At 40.7% G+C, this 13,395-nt stretch overlaps 1 protein-coding gene across 1 annotated transcript in view; it reads left to right on the top strand.

Annotated features, from left to right (window-relative positions):
* The window catches only part of atm (ATM serine/threonine kinase), a 78,321-nt gene that overhangs the window by 29,037 nt on the left and 35,889 nt on the right, over positions 1 to 13,395 (top strand). Inside the window, exons 20-33 of the mRNA XM_079609577.1 lie at positions 1,235 to 1,310; positions 1,492 to 1,622; positions 1,696 to 1,804; positions 3,166 to 3,336; positions 3,418 to 3,593; positions 4,817 to 5,060; positions 5,215 to 5,333; positions 6,621 to 6,747; positions 6,843 to 7,042; positions 7,928 to 8,102; positions 9,929 to 10,093; positions 11,679 to 11,811; positions 11,919 to 12,014; positions 13,109 to 13,283. Of these exons, the coding sequence (XP_079465703.1) occupies positions 1,235 to 1,310; positions 1,492 to 1,622; positions 1,696 to 1,804; positions 3,166 to 3,336; positions 3,418 to 3,593; positions 4,817 to 5,060; positions 5,215 to 5,333; positions 6,621 to 6,747; positions 6,843 to 7,042; positions 7,928 to 8,102; positions 9,929 to 10,093; positions 11,679 to 11,811; positions 11,919 to 12,014; positions 13,109 to 13,283 (2,097 nt within the window). The remainder of the gene's footprint in view (positions 1 to 1,234; positions 1,311 to 1,491; positions 1,623 to 1,695; positions 1,805 to 3,165; positions 3,337 to 3,417; positions 3,594 to 4,816; positions 5,061 to 5,214; positions 5,334 to 6,620; positions 6,748 to 6,842; positions 7,043 to 7,927; positions 8,103 to 9,928; positions 10,094 to 11,678; positions 11,812 to 11,918; positions 12,015 to 13,108; positions 13,284 to 13,395) is intronic.

Here is a 13,395-nt window from a genome sequence, read left to right on the forward strand (position 1 = left end):
TGGGTCATCAGTACAACGCCCTAAAGGTACTCAAAAATTTATGAGACAGCGCCACCTTTTGGTCAAAAGTTATAATGAAATTTCCAAAAATGCTAATAACTTTTGAATAAATTTGCCTATAGTAATGACACTGATCTCAATAGATTCCTTGGGTTATGCTGAAAACATAGATACCAATTTTGCCATAGTCAGCCAAACTTCCTGTCCGCCATCTTTATTTTCTTTTAAAACCTACTTTTTCGAACTCCTCCTAGACCGAACGTCCGATTTTCACCAAAATCGGATCGTGTCATCTCCAGACCGTGCCGAGTAAAAGTTATGGATTTCGTGTCGATAGACGAAACCGTTTTTGTATACCGCAGTGGCAAATTTGAGGCATGATGCCAAAATGACTATTCAGGCTTTATATCTGCAATGCCTTGCCATATTGACACCAAACTTTGTATATGTCATTGTCACTTCACTCTGACCACATCACATCAGTTTCGTAACTGCGCCACCTATTGGTCGAAAGTGATAATCATATTTTTAGTTAATGTATGTGATTTTTCAACCATTTTGCCAAAATTCTTCTTTAAATGTCTTCAATTGCTCCTAGCTGCAGTTGGTCTCACACTCCCAGCCACTTTGGCATGTCTTGTCGTCTTGCTTGCGCTTGGCCCCGGTGATTGCTGCTTGCAGCTATATTTATCCTTGTTTTCGCATGGGCCGGTTGCAGTCTCTTTTTTTCTGTAGCCACTCCGAAGTCTTTTGCGTTTTACAACGGGTGAGTCTCCAGTTGTCACTGGTGATTGTCGTTTGAACCTTTCTGGATCCGCCATCAAATTGATAAGTTTAATGATATCAAGTGCTGTGAGAAAAGGCTATAAATCTCCACCCTGCAACATCCTCACACGCAATATAGCGTACTAGCCGAGACTCTTCTTTATGTGTACATATGTGACGTAATGACGCAAAGACATGTTTGAATTTCCCACGGAAATCCACCAGTGCCACTGGAGTTAAAAACATTATTACAAGCTTACCGTTTTAAATCGAGCTACGGCAAGCAGATAGTTTTGAACACTGGCTGGTTATGTACTTGCTCAAACATTTATTTTGGATAATTTTGAACCCAAAAAATTTTACGGACTGGAGCTTTAACTATAAAAAAATACTTGTTTAAAAAAAAGAAAAAAAAAAGATGTAAGTTTAAAAGCGCTTCTTAAGGTTAGATTCACTCTTTCTTGTACAGCATCTTAGGGAAATCTGGCAAATGTACCTCAGCTGTGAGAGTGGCTCTAAGGCAGTGCTTACTGGCTTTGCTGGAGGTAAGTACACATGATTTTGTATTCCATTAAAATAATAAAAAATAAATAGTAAATTTACTATTTTAAACAGTATTATTTTATAGTATTACAGTCAGTTACATCATCTTTCAACGTTCAAGTCCGTGTAAAGCTGTTTCCGAGAGAGGTTTGCACATGTAGTACGTGTACTTGCTTCCCCCAGGCGGACCCTTGCTGTAAGTGGGCGACGCTGGCGCTGAGGGACGAGGAGCTGCCCGTGTCTGCGGTTCTCTCGGCTCATTTAGCAGATCCACATCATCATGTGTGCATGTTGGCGGCGCTGTCTGTGGAGAGGTGGGCTGAGCTCGAGTAAACGCTGATATGACCTCTTGGTCTTCCACTGTTCACACAGGCTTTTACATTCTAGCTTGTTCCTCAAACGTGGACTGGAAGGCAAGATGATGCTTCCTATGAAGAACCAGCAGACCGCCTTTGAGGACATTTACCTCAAGGCTCAGGAAGGAATGAGCGGGCAGGTATAACTCCTTCACCTTCATTTGAACGCCTCAGGAAATGTGTGTTTATATGCAGATATGATTATTAAGGATATAGTAAATGGCTTAAATAGCGCTACCCCAATTTTAAGTTACTCCTATTTTAATTGTCCATTCCTTTGTCAGCGTTGTGTAAGCTTATCATGTGCAGTTTGTGCACAGATCTGACTTCTGTGAGATTTTTCGGAGACATTTTTTCTAAATCAAGCGTTTACCAGAAATCCAACACAGTTTAGCAGAAATTAAAGATACACTTATGACTAGACACCCCTATTTTTTTGTTCATCAGAAATATATAATTTTTTGTTCAACTTAATGTGCTATGATTTTTTTTTTTTTTAATAACTCAATGCCCATTGCATTAATGAATTTTGATGCATAAAGAAGTTGAATCAAATGACTTTATATATTAAAATACGTTCTCAGAACTAAGGGCAAAACTCACGCTATACTGTGTTCGATCTTTACCTGATTATAGGTCATTTATGGCATAACCAATCCAATAATTATGGAAAAAACTTGGGTTGTTACAACACAAAAATTGCAGTAGCTGATATCAATACCAGTGAGTTTTCAAGATTCTTAAATCTCATATCTTATTGAACATACTCCTTTATTTAAAAAAAATACATATTAAATAAACAATTTATTGTATAGAGTTTTTTTTACAATTATTCAAGTAAATAGTCGAGTAAATAACGAGCACAAATTACAAACAGTAGAAAAAAACCAAAACAATTGAACAGATATACAAAGATTTTAAGTTTGTAAATGCTCAGAAAAAAGAAAAAAAAACACCCAATGAATTTTTAAACTAAAACGTCTTAGTTTAATTGTGGTATTAACTTAGTTTGACATCCTAAGACTAGACTTCTAATTCTTTAATGTTTGATCTTTAGCTGATTATAGGTCATTTTTGACATAATTAACCCAATAATTATGGAAAAGACTTGTTTCAACAGTAAAATTTCAGGAGCTGAATATCAATACCAGTGAGTTTTCAAGATTCTTAAATCCTATATCCTATTGAACATTTAAAAATTACATATTAAATAAATTTAATTAATTGTGTAGATTTATAAATGTTGAATTAAAACAATGTAATGTAGCAATCAATTATTAACAAGTTTTTACAAGTAATATTCAAGTAAATAAAGATCACAAATTAAAAAAATTTGAAGAAAAAAAAAAACAATAGAACAAATATACAAAGATTTTAAGTGAACAAGTTTGTAAACGCACAGAAAAATATCTATAAAAAACAAACACCTAATGCATTTTTAAATTAAAACATGTTTAGTTTTGGTTTGGTTTGACATCCTAAGAATGCTGTTGTTGTACAGAAGAGCTGTCCTTCAGAAGACTTGCCCGACGAGACCTTTAATCGACGGGCCACCTTGCTGAAAAGTGTCTCTGTGGTGATGTCCTGCAGCCCCGTGTGTGAGAAGCAAGCCTTGTTTGCTCTCTTTCAGTCCTACAAGGAGAACAGCATTGAGGAACAGCTCATCAACAAGGTGAAGATATTCAACACTGAACACTATCCTAATGTTCCTGTGTATCCTCCATGTAAAGGTTTTTCTGTGGTGACTCAGCAGGTGCTGAGAGGTGTGTCCCGGTCGCTCGGGTACAGGGACTCGAAGACTTTAATTCATTCACACCTTTATTACCTAGTGGCCGAGTGGCTGAACCAGAAACAGTCGGACTCGAGGTACACGCTGCAGTCCTTCCCCTACACACTGCTGGGCTTCTGCAGTCTGGACGAGTTTTACAGGTTTGTGCTCCTGCCATCTTCTCCTTTACTAGGCTGGATCTCACAAAAACATGCCGGTCATATTTCAAAATTTTCAGCTGGAAAACTTCCGGTGAACTGTCACTTGTTGCTGTGTCTGTATCTTCAATGTCCTCGGGTAGCTTTAACAGCATCAATAGTGTAATACTTAGTTTATAATCAGAATATAGTCACTTAAATAGTCAGGCCTACCATTTAGTTATTCAAACATAAAACGCCATAGAAAGATGTGTTTTCCCCTCAGTGTTCCTCCTCAGCAATCATAAAAAGAGTCAACACTGTAAATGAAAGATTTATTGTGCACTTAGTTTAGTTAGATTTATTAAACAAAATAAGATTTTTCCTGACCGCATCTGTGATTATAAAGGGAAAGCGTTGGGCTCGCTTTCTGTGTAGTTCATTCGCTGTTTCAAGGAAAATTTTTTGTTCTTCATGAGACTTTGTGGCTTTTCCTACTTCATACTTCACTACAAAAAAAAGTGCTAAACCTTGACACAATTTATTTTTAAACCTAGGGATTTTAAAATATTTTAATATTTATTCAAAAGCTAAACGTGTACAAAAAATATTAGAGGTAATGGCTAATATGAGCCAATAAATGCTCCTCTGCTGCCATCTGCTGGCTATAGTGGTAATTAATGTCTTTTTTAGTTCAAAATAGAAGTGTTTTCTATCAAATGTTGGATTTCATGCATCTTAAAACGTTCAGTTTTACAAATGGGGACAATATCAGAAGGATGAAGAAATTGTGTTTATGGTCATCACATAAAAAATAACTTTTGAAGTGCTGGAAAAATGTGTGTGTGCATGTCCAAATACAGACATATTCTGTATTTATTCTGTGACTCTTTCTTATTCCAGCATAAGTCTTTATTGCAATCAATAAAACTGGTTTATTGGTTATAACTGATTTAACCAACATTAAAAAGTCAACTGTTGATGATTTTGTGTCGATGAACCACAGCGAGTACAGAATGACAGCTAACAGTTCACTGGAAATGCCCAAGCTGGTTTATCGAAAACTAGGAAGTAACCGTGCATATGGTCAATTAATCATTATCATTTTCAATCTTTCATTGCAAAGATACTACATAATAGAACATTCTCAGTCTGAGAAAACGTTCAGAAGTTTTTCGCCCGAGTTCTTCTGTACATGTACTGTATTGTACTCTTGATTCTACTGTAACTCTGCATTATAATCTCAGGTCGTCCTACCATGTGCTAATCCCGCACCTGGTCTTCCTGAATGACTTTGAGGAGGTGAAATCCATTGGGAGTCACTTGGCTCAGGATTGGAAGCAGCTGCTGGCGAACTGCTTCCCCAAGATCATGGTGAACATCCTGCCTCACTTCGCCCTCGCTGGGCAGGACACCCACGTGGCCCTGCAGAGAGAGAAAGCTCACAGGGTGTACGACATACTGAAGAACAGCAGCTTCCTGGGAAAACAGGTGAGGGGGATACAGTTGTGCTTCAATTCATCCTTAGTACATTACTGATCTACACTTACTGTATCTTTCTGTAGATGTTCAGTTACTACACAATTGGTAAAATTGGTAACCAGCTCAAGAATGATTTAAATACACGGTTTTCTTTTTTCTTCAGCAAATTGATAGTTTGATTTGCAACAACCTGGCTGACATTGTGGTGGAGCTGTTAATGACCCTGCATGAGACTGCAGGAGGAGCGTCTGCGGATGGTGGAGACCTACAGAAATTTACTGGGTATATTCATTTCTTATCACCTTACAGATCAGTAAAAGCATTATAACATGAGGAATCAATATTCATTGTTTATTTGAGATAAAAGAGAGTTGATACACTACATACTGAGACTTTGATAACTTTCTCACTTAAGCCCCTTTCACACAGAGATTCTGGAAAATACACGGATAATGTGTTCCGGGATTTGTCTCGGGATCGTTTGATTATGGTTCATTCACACTGCTAGTGATTTTCCGGAATCTGTGAGTGCGTTCACACACATCCCGTAAAGACACGTGACGTGTGACGTGTAACGTACTCTTCGAAAACATGTTGTGGTACAAACATTTTTTTCCGGATTCGGTCGTACACAAACGCATCGCGTACCATTCCACAAAGCTGGCGATCGATCTCAGCTTCAGCGCGGATAGTAAGGATAGTCCTGGTCTGCTTCTTTCTTTGTTGATGACGAACACAAACTTTCTTCTAAGACCAACAGTCGCACGATAACTACGCCATGGCGATTGCACGTGAGTCATCACAACGACACACCCCTTACGGCATTGGTCCTGGCTTTTGTTCACACAGGGCGCGTTCCGGGACTGATCCCGGCAATGTTACTAGGTCCCCATGCCGGCATCGATCCCGGGACGTGTTTGCGTTCACACTGAAGGCACTCTAGCAATTTCCCGGGATCAACGCGCTGTGTGAAAGGGGCTTTAGTAAAAATAGCTCTTTCCATCCACCTATTTTTATGCAGAAAAAACCTCTAGATGGAAACTTAAAAAAAAGAAAAACGTATGTGCTCAAATGCTCATCCAGCATTGAAAAATTCACTGATAATTCCACTTGGAATTTATTATATTATTGCCACCCTATATATATGAATCATAAGACATTTCATAAACAAGTTATATTTTTGTAATTAGAGAGTTGGATCCGTGTGGTGGCCGATACATCGTGCATCCCTACTTACAGATCATTAAAAGGATTATAACGTTAAAGAAATCAATATTCATTGTTTATTTGAGATAAAAGAGAGTTGATACACTACATATGAAACTTTGAGAACTTTCTCACTTGTTGAAAACAGCTGTTTTTAAACAGAAAAAAAAACGCTGGATGGAAACGGCAAGATGCACATAAATTTAATTACAATAGAGTACATAAATTTTACAAGCGTATGCACTCAAATGCTCATCCAGCATTGACAAATTCACTGTGAATTTCACTTGGTTTTTTTTTTTTTATTGCCACCCTATATGAATCATAAGAAATTTCATAAACAAGTTATATTTTTGTAATTAGAGAGTTGGATCCTGCGCCAAACCCGCCATTCTTCAGCTCATATGTGATCAAAGCCACGCTGGATTACCTGAGCAAATGCCACAGTGCCAACCACAAGTCTCTAGTCTCCATCCTGTCAAAGACTCCCGTGAGCCTCACACTCACACTTCCATATTCATATTTCCCCTAAGCTACCGTACAAATGTGCAGCGAGTGCATTGGTGTTTGTTCTGTTTGGTTCAGATGTCCATTCAGAGGATTCTCATAGCGATCTGTCAGAAGGCTGCCGAGACCACCAACGCCTACGAGCGGCACCGCATACTCATGATGTACCACCTGTTTGTGAGCCTGCTGCTCAGGGAGGTGAAGGACGGGCTGGGCGGAGCATGGGCGTTTGTGCTGCGGGACATCATCTACACACTTATTCACCACATCAACAGCAGGTCTGCTCACACACACATTAGGGCCCTATCATACACCTGGCACAATCGTCAAGCTATAGTGTGTTTTGCTAGTTTCAGCCTGACGCGGTTATCATTTTCACGTCCTGCGTCACGTTGTTTAAATAGCAAATGCATTTGCGCCCATTTGTGCGCCCATGGGCTGCTGGTCTGAAAACGAGGTGTGTTCAGGTGCATTGTTGGTGCGTTGCTATTTGAGGAAACTGAAATAGACTTGACCAACTGAAACCTGGTCTAAAGTCAGTGCGCAGTATTTTGTATTTTATTTAAAGAGCGCGTTAGTAATATGCACCTATAAGCAGGTCCACAACGCACACACACTCTGCTTATTACACACACAGGGACGGGCAGCAACACACAAACATGCCATATCTTAAAAATAAAAGGATCACAATGTAAATATTAATATTGTGTACATAAAGATATGGTGGAATCCGGCTTGTCCCGTAGATGGTCTTTAACCTCGCGAACGAGCAGAGCCGTTTCCTCGCTAGTGAAGCGTTCAGTTTTTCCGCATGCAAATCCCGTCATGTAAATAGCGAATCCGCCATGACGCGAGCGCAACTGGCTTTTAAAGGGAAAGGGAGATGAGACTCTGATTGGTTTATTGCATGTTACGCCCAAAACACACCCATTACTAAGAAAATAGGGACAACCCTTTTAGACCATGCGCCGGGAGCGCCGACCATTTGTCCCGTCGTTAAACTAGCAAAAGTGGATTTGGACTTGCACTTGCGCTTTAGACCATGTGCTTAGATCCTTAAAATTGGGCCGTTTGGGTTATCAGCTAAATGACAAATGGATAATTAGTGGGAGACTACGGGCTGATTTAGCTGGGAATGACTGAGCTCTTGTGTTCTGCTGCAGATCATGTCCTCAGGATGAGGTGTCCTCGCGCAGTTTGTCCCTGTGCTGTGAGCTGCTGTCTCTGGTCTGCCAGACGGCTGTTGAATACTGTGATGATGCTCTGGAGAGTCACCTGCAGGTCATAGTGGCCACTCTCACAGCACAGGTCACCGAACAGTCTGCCATATCTCAGCAGGTGAGAGAGTGTTATCTTGAAGTGCAGAGGTTCTCAACTAGGGGCCTTCAGCAAACGTCCGAGGGGCCTCAATATGACTTAAAATCACTCAAAATAAACAAGTTTTAAGATAAAACAATGTCTGAAAAAATATTCAGCTCTTCAAACTTAAACCAATTCTGAAATTGTATTCTTGTAATTTTTATTATAATTGTTTTAGTTACTTATTGTAATCTATGGACACTCCTAGTCTCTGTAAATTGAAAAAAAAAAAAATCCCTTTAAAGCCCCAATTTTTTTATATTTGGCCCCAACACATCTGGCTACAAGAGTGTGTGAATTTTTAAAGGGTTAGATCAGGATTTTAGACATGAATCTCTATAGCTTCCCCATAAGCAGTGTGGTGCATTGACCATGACTTTCCCCCGACAGCGTCCTGTGAGCCGAGCTCCGGTCCAGTTTTGGTCAAGATGAAATTAGTCCGGCAAGTTTGCTGGGGTCAGGGCAATAAAGCTTTTTTCTTCTCAAATCAATATGTGTTCAAAAGAGTGATATATTTAAAGCACAAAACCGCTGTCTATGGAGAGGTCAGACCTCGTAATGGCTTAGCACTATTTTCTTCCCCGTCATATCACTGCGCGCTGCCGCTACCTACAGCCAGCTGCGAGCTGCGCAGGCGCACACCACTTTTTCAGTTGTTCGGCAGTGTTTACAGCAGTGTTTACGTGCTCAGAACAGCTACACGAACGAGCTAACATAGCTACTCACCAAGAGCGATCAGTTTGTACAAGCTTTGTACAAAATGGTGCGGACTTGTGACTATCCGGACTGTACAAACAAAGATGTGGCGCTTTCTCCTCACACATATCACTAACTCCATATTCTAACTCCATCTGGCGTAACTCGTCATCTGTGAATTCAGGTTCGTAAAGATAACCTTTTGGCTGTGTGTCGAAGTCAATGTTGTCATCGTCGCTGCTGTAGTCTGACATTTTATCTTTCTCTTTACGAGTTGTAAACAAAGTTACACGTGCGCGGCTCGCAGCTGGCTGTAGGTAGCGGCAGCGCGCAGTGATATGACGGGGAAGAAAATAGTGCTAAGCCATTACGAGGTCTGACCTCTCCATAGACAGCGGTTTTGTGCTTTAAATATATCACTCTTTTGAACACATATTGATTTGAGAAGAAAAAAGCTTTATTGCCGTGACCCCAGCAAACTTGCCGGACTAATTTCATCTTGACCAAAACTGGACCGGAGCTCGGCTCACAGGACGCTGTCGGGGGTAAGTCATGGTCAATGCACCACACTGCTTATGGGGAAGCTATAGAGATTCATGTCTAAAATCCTGATCTAACCCTTTAAGCGATAACACAAAAAAATCTCAAATATCAAGGATTTTTAAAATGATGATTTCGGAATTGGAAAAATTATGGAAATTATTACAATTCTGTTTACAGTTACAATACATTTTTCAAATTAAAAGTTTAAAATATTTACACGGCCATAATCTCTAAAAAATGTGTTTAAAAATCCTTTTTCAGAAATCATGGAAGTCAACGACTGGAAAAAAAAAAACTGATTTGGAAATATCTAAATATATTTGGAAATGAATAACTGAAATGGAAATGTTAATTGAAATGCTTTTTTGTAACTAGGGTTTTAAGTTTTTGTTAAGAGTCGAGGTGGATGCAAAACTGAATTACAGTACTGATTTAAAGCACATTAAAGTCAATTACGATTTTATTAACAGTGTTCACTAACAAAATAATATAATTTTCAAGTTTACAAGTGTGATACATGATTTGACTGATTATCCATTACATGTTGTACATGCGGCTGCTTTTAGGTCCTCCGTCTGCTAAAGTTCCTGGTAATAGAAAACCCGGAGAACAGCATGTTGAGAAAGTCCATTCCCCTGTTGGAGCCTTTCCCTGACCGACCAAACTTCAGAGAGCTCAGAGCCGCCCAACATGCCCTCAAATACAGCTCTGGAGCCTTCTCCCTCAGACAGGTCAACATCTGTTCTTTTTCAGAAATGCTGCGTAGACCCACATTATTTACCATTAAAGGTGCAGCAGTAAGTGATTACTGAGAAATGCTGTTGAAAATGGATTGGGCCGAGCAGCACAATACACTTGTAGCCAATCAGCAGCCGGGGGTGTGTCCACTCATGATGGGGGGGGGCGGGGGGGGGGGGGGAATGAGCCAATCAGCAGTAGGGGGTGTGTCCACTCATGATGGGGGAGGGGAGAGAATGAGCCAATCAGCAGTAGGGGGTGTGCCCACTCATAATGGGGAGGGGGGAGAATAAGCCAATCAGCAGGAGGGGGCGTTTCCACTCATGATGGGGGAGGGGGGGAGAATGAGCCAATCAGCAGTAGGGGGTGTGCCCACTCATAATGCTGAGGGGGGAGAATGAGCCAATCACCAGCAGGGGGCGTTCACTCACGATGGGGGAGAATGAGCCAATCAGCAGTAGGGGGCGTGTCCACTCATGATGGGGGGGGAATGAGCCAATCAGCAGCAGGGGGCGTGTCCACTCATGATTGGGGAGGGGGGAGAATGAGCCAATCAGCAGTAGGGGGCGTGTCCATTTATGATGGGGGAGGGGAGAGAGATTTGAAGAATGACTGTAGAAAGAGAGATGGCTGAGAGACATCACAAAAGAGAAAAGGTCAGAGGAATATCACTGGGGAAACAACGGTTATGATCAGGGAAGAGCTTTAAGACCCGCGTTAATGTAAGCGGGAAGGCCTGAAAACGGACGCTGAGGTTTTGTTTCTGCTCCATACATGAGTAACATTGCTTTTTCTGTTTCACAGAAGCATTATATGCTGTTGTTGTAATGTTAGCTATAGTAACAGGACAGTTTTGAGTGTCATGGTTTGTCTGGAGCTGCTGCGCAACAAACTCTTGCTTGTATATGCTCTTGTGTACTGTATGTTCATCTTTTTTTTCTTCCTCGTTATTCGTTCCTTGTAGAGAGAACGGTGTCGTCTTAGCGGTCTCTAATTTAATAACTAATGACCGGTGCGACGGAAGTGAATCAATCAAAACTAACTTTAGCTGGAAAATATATTTATTCAAGATCCGCTATAAAGCCAAAACAATCTGTTACCTTAAATTATCCGTTTATCTCTGTAAAGCCGCTTTGAAACAATCTACATTGTTAAAAGCGCTATATAAATGAAGATGACTTGACTTGACTCGTTCGTCATCTTTGCATTATTTTTCATATTTTGCTTTCCTTCAGCTATGATAAAGAGACATCCACTCTTGCATTGCAGTGTTCATGCGTTTTGTGGGCGGAGCAATGAAGGCAGGGGTGTGTTTGTTTGTGTTGATTTCAAATGTCAACAGTGTTTCTCAGAAATCGCTTACTGTACCTTTAACATGTATAAATATATCTACATGTCGTGTTGTGGGATTATAATGAACTAAATTTAAATTGGAGACGTTGATTTTGAATGAATTTGAAATGAAGTAATTCATAATTGGTTGATGATCCTAATCACAGTTGATATGGGATACGGCTTAACATTGACAATTTGTTCTTATTATGTAATTCTGCTCTTCTATTTTTCTGGCTTTTGCAGGAAATCGAGCATTTTCTGTCGGTTACGTCTTGCGATTCTCTGCCCCTGGCACGTTTGGAGGGACTGAAAGATTTGAAAAGGCAACTTCACAGCCACAAACAGCAGATAGGACAACTCTTGAAAGAATGCCATGGTCAGAATCACATTATAATGTTTTATGCTACCGTCAGATAAAGGTGCTATAGCTCTTTATATATTTAACTCTAATAATGCTCATGTTCATGTCTGATATCTGTTTAGCCGATCCTGCCAGCTGTATTCTGGTTAAGCTGGTCCTGAACCTCCTTCAGCTCTGCAAGATCGCAGCTAACCACCCTGGTGGAGGAGACATCCTGAGTAAGTGCTTTCTCTGTCGCCATACACATAAAGACCCCGTTGAAATGACTTAACAGGTGCAGTTTTGTGTGGAATGGTGATGAATCTCCTGTTTAAGTTCGAACCATGAATTGTGATTTATCAAAATATTTTTTGTAGGGATCATGCACCGAATCCAGATTTTTGGGGTTCGGCCAAATGCCGAATCCACTGGTTAAGATTCTGCCGAAACCGAATATCGAATCCTACTCCCATCCTCAGTCCATTAACACAGTAAACACATCAATGAAGTAAACAACGTCCACAGCAGTGGATTTTTCATTTTATTTTATTTTAACTGTAAAAAGAAAAAGAATAAGCAACATTATGCATTTTAACAGCGGTGATGTTGTATATTGTTTAGGGTCCTTGCCACCACGAGACAAATCGTCATTGCAAATTGAACATGTAGCTCGACTTGAATCGCCTTCTTTTGACTGAAAGTACTGCCAAACAACACCTTTTCTGCTCATGAGTTCCATTTTCACTTTCTCACAGCCTACGAGATTCGAGTGGAAATAAGGTGTGGCCCCTTTAAGAGCTGCACGCGCCCTGTTGATCTGTCGGCAGTCTGTATTGTATTGTACGCGCCTCGATACCCCATGTATGCGGGTTATTTCAGTTTGATGCTCATTTTTCTCTTATTTTATTAAGTAACGCTGTGGATGGGAGAACGTGTGACAGACAGTTACATGAGTTCGATTGGGGAATAAAGTGTGAGTTGTAAGATGCCAATCGCCTCCATGAGTCTGTCTGGCCTCTGCTATAACTTTAGCTGTGAGCTACCGGTATCCCTATTTTTCTTCCTGACACAATGCGTTACACTACGTAGACACTTTCCCGTAATCAACGGCGGCGTGACGTCGACCATCATATCACGCGTATTGCAAGCCTAGGGTTCGGTTCGGTTCGGTTCGGTTCGGTTCGGTTCGGTGGAAAAAAATTCTAAGGTTCGGCAGAAACCGAACCCCTTTAAAAACCCCAATATTCGGCCGAATCTGAAACCGAATCCTGGATTCGGTGCATCCCTAATTTTTTGGAACCGTGATTTACTGTTGGCATCATTTACTCCTCAGAGGCTGTTGGTCGGTGCCTGGGAGAGCTTGGGCCAGTTGACCTGTCATCCATTGCGTTGCATCATGGGAAAGACCAGCTGTATGCTCGAGCAGCCCATATGTTCCAAGATCAAGTTCCTCTTCAGTGGATCTTCATCATCCTGAACTGCATGGACAATGCACTCACACATCACAGGCACTTCATTACTACTTCCTTTAGCAGATCTTGCACTTTCACTTGGGGCGCACCGTATATCGGCCAGCGTATCGGTATCGGCCGATATATCTTCATTTGTAATGTTATCGTT

Source organism: Phoxinus phoxinus, assembly GCF_949152265.1.
Source record: "Phoxinus phoxinus genome assembly, chromosome: 4".
NCBI lineage: Eukaryota > Metazoa > Chordata > Actinopteri > Cypriniformes > Leuciscidae > Phoxinus > Phoxinus phoxinus.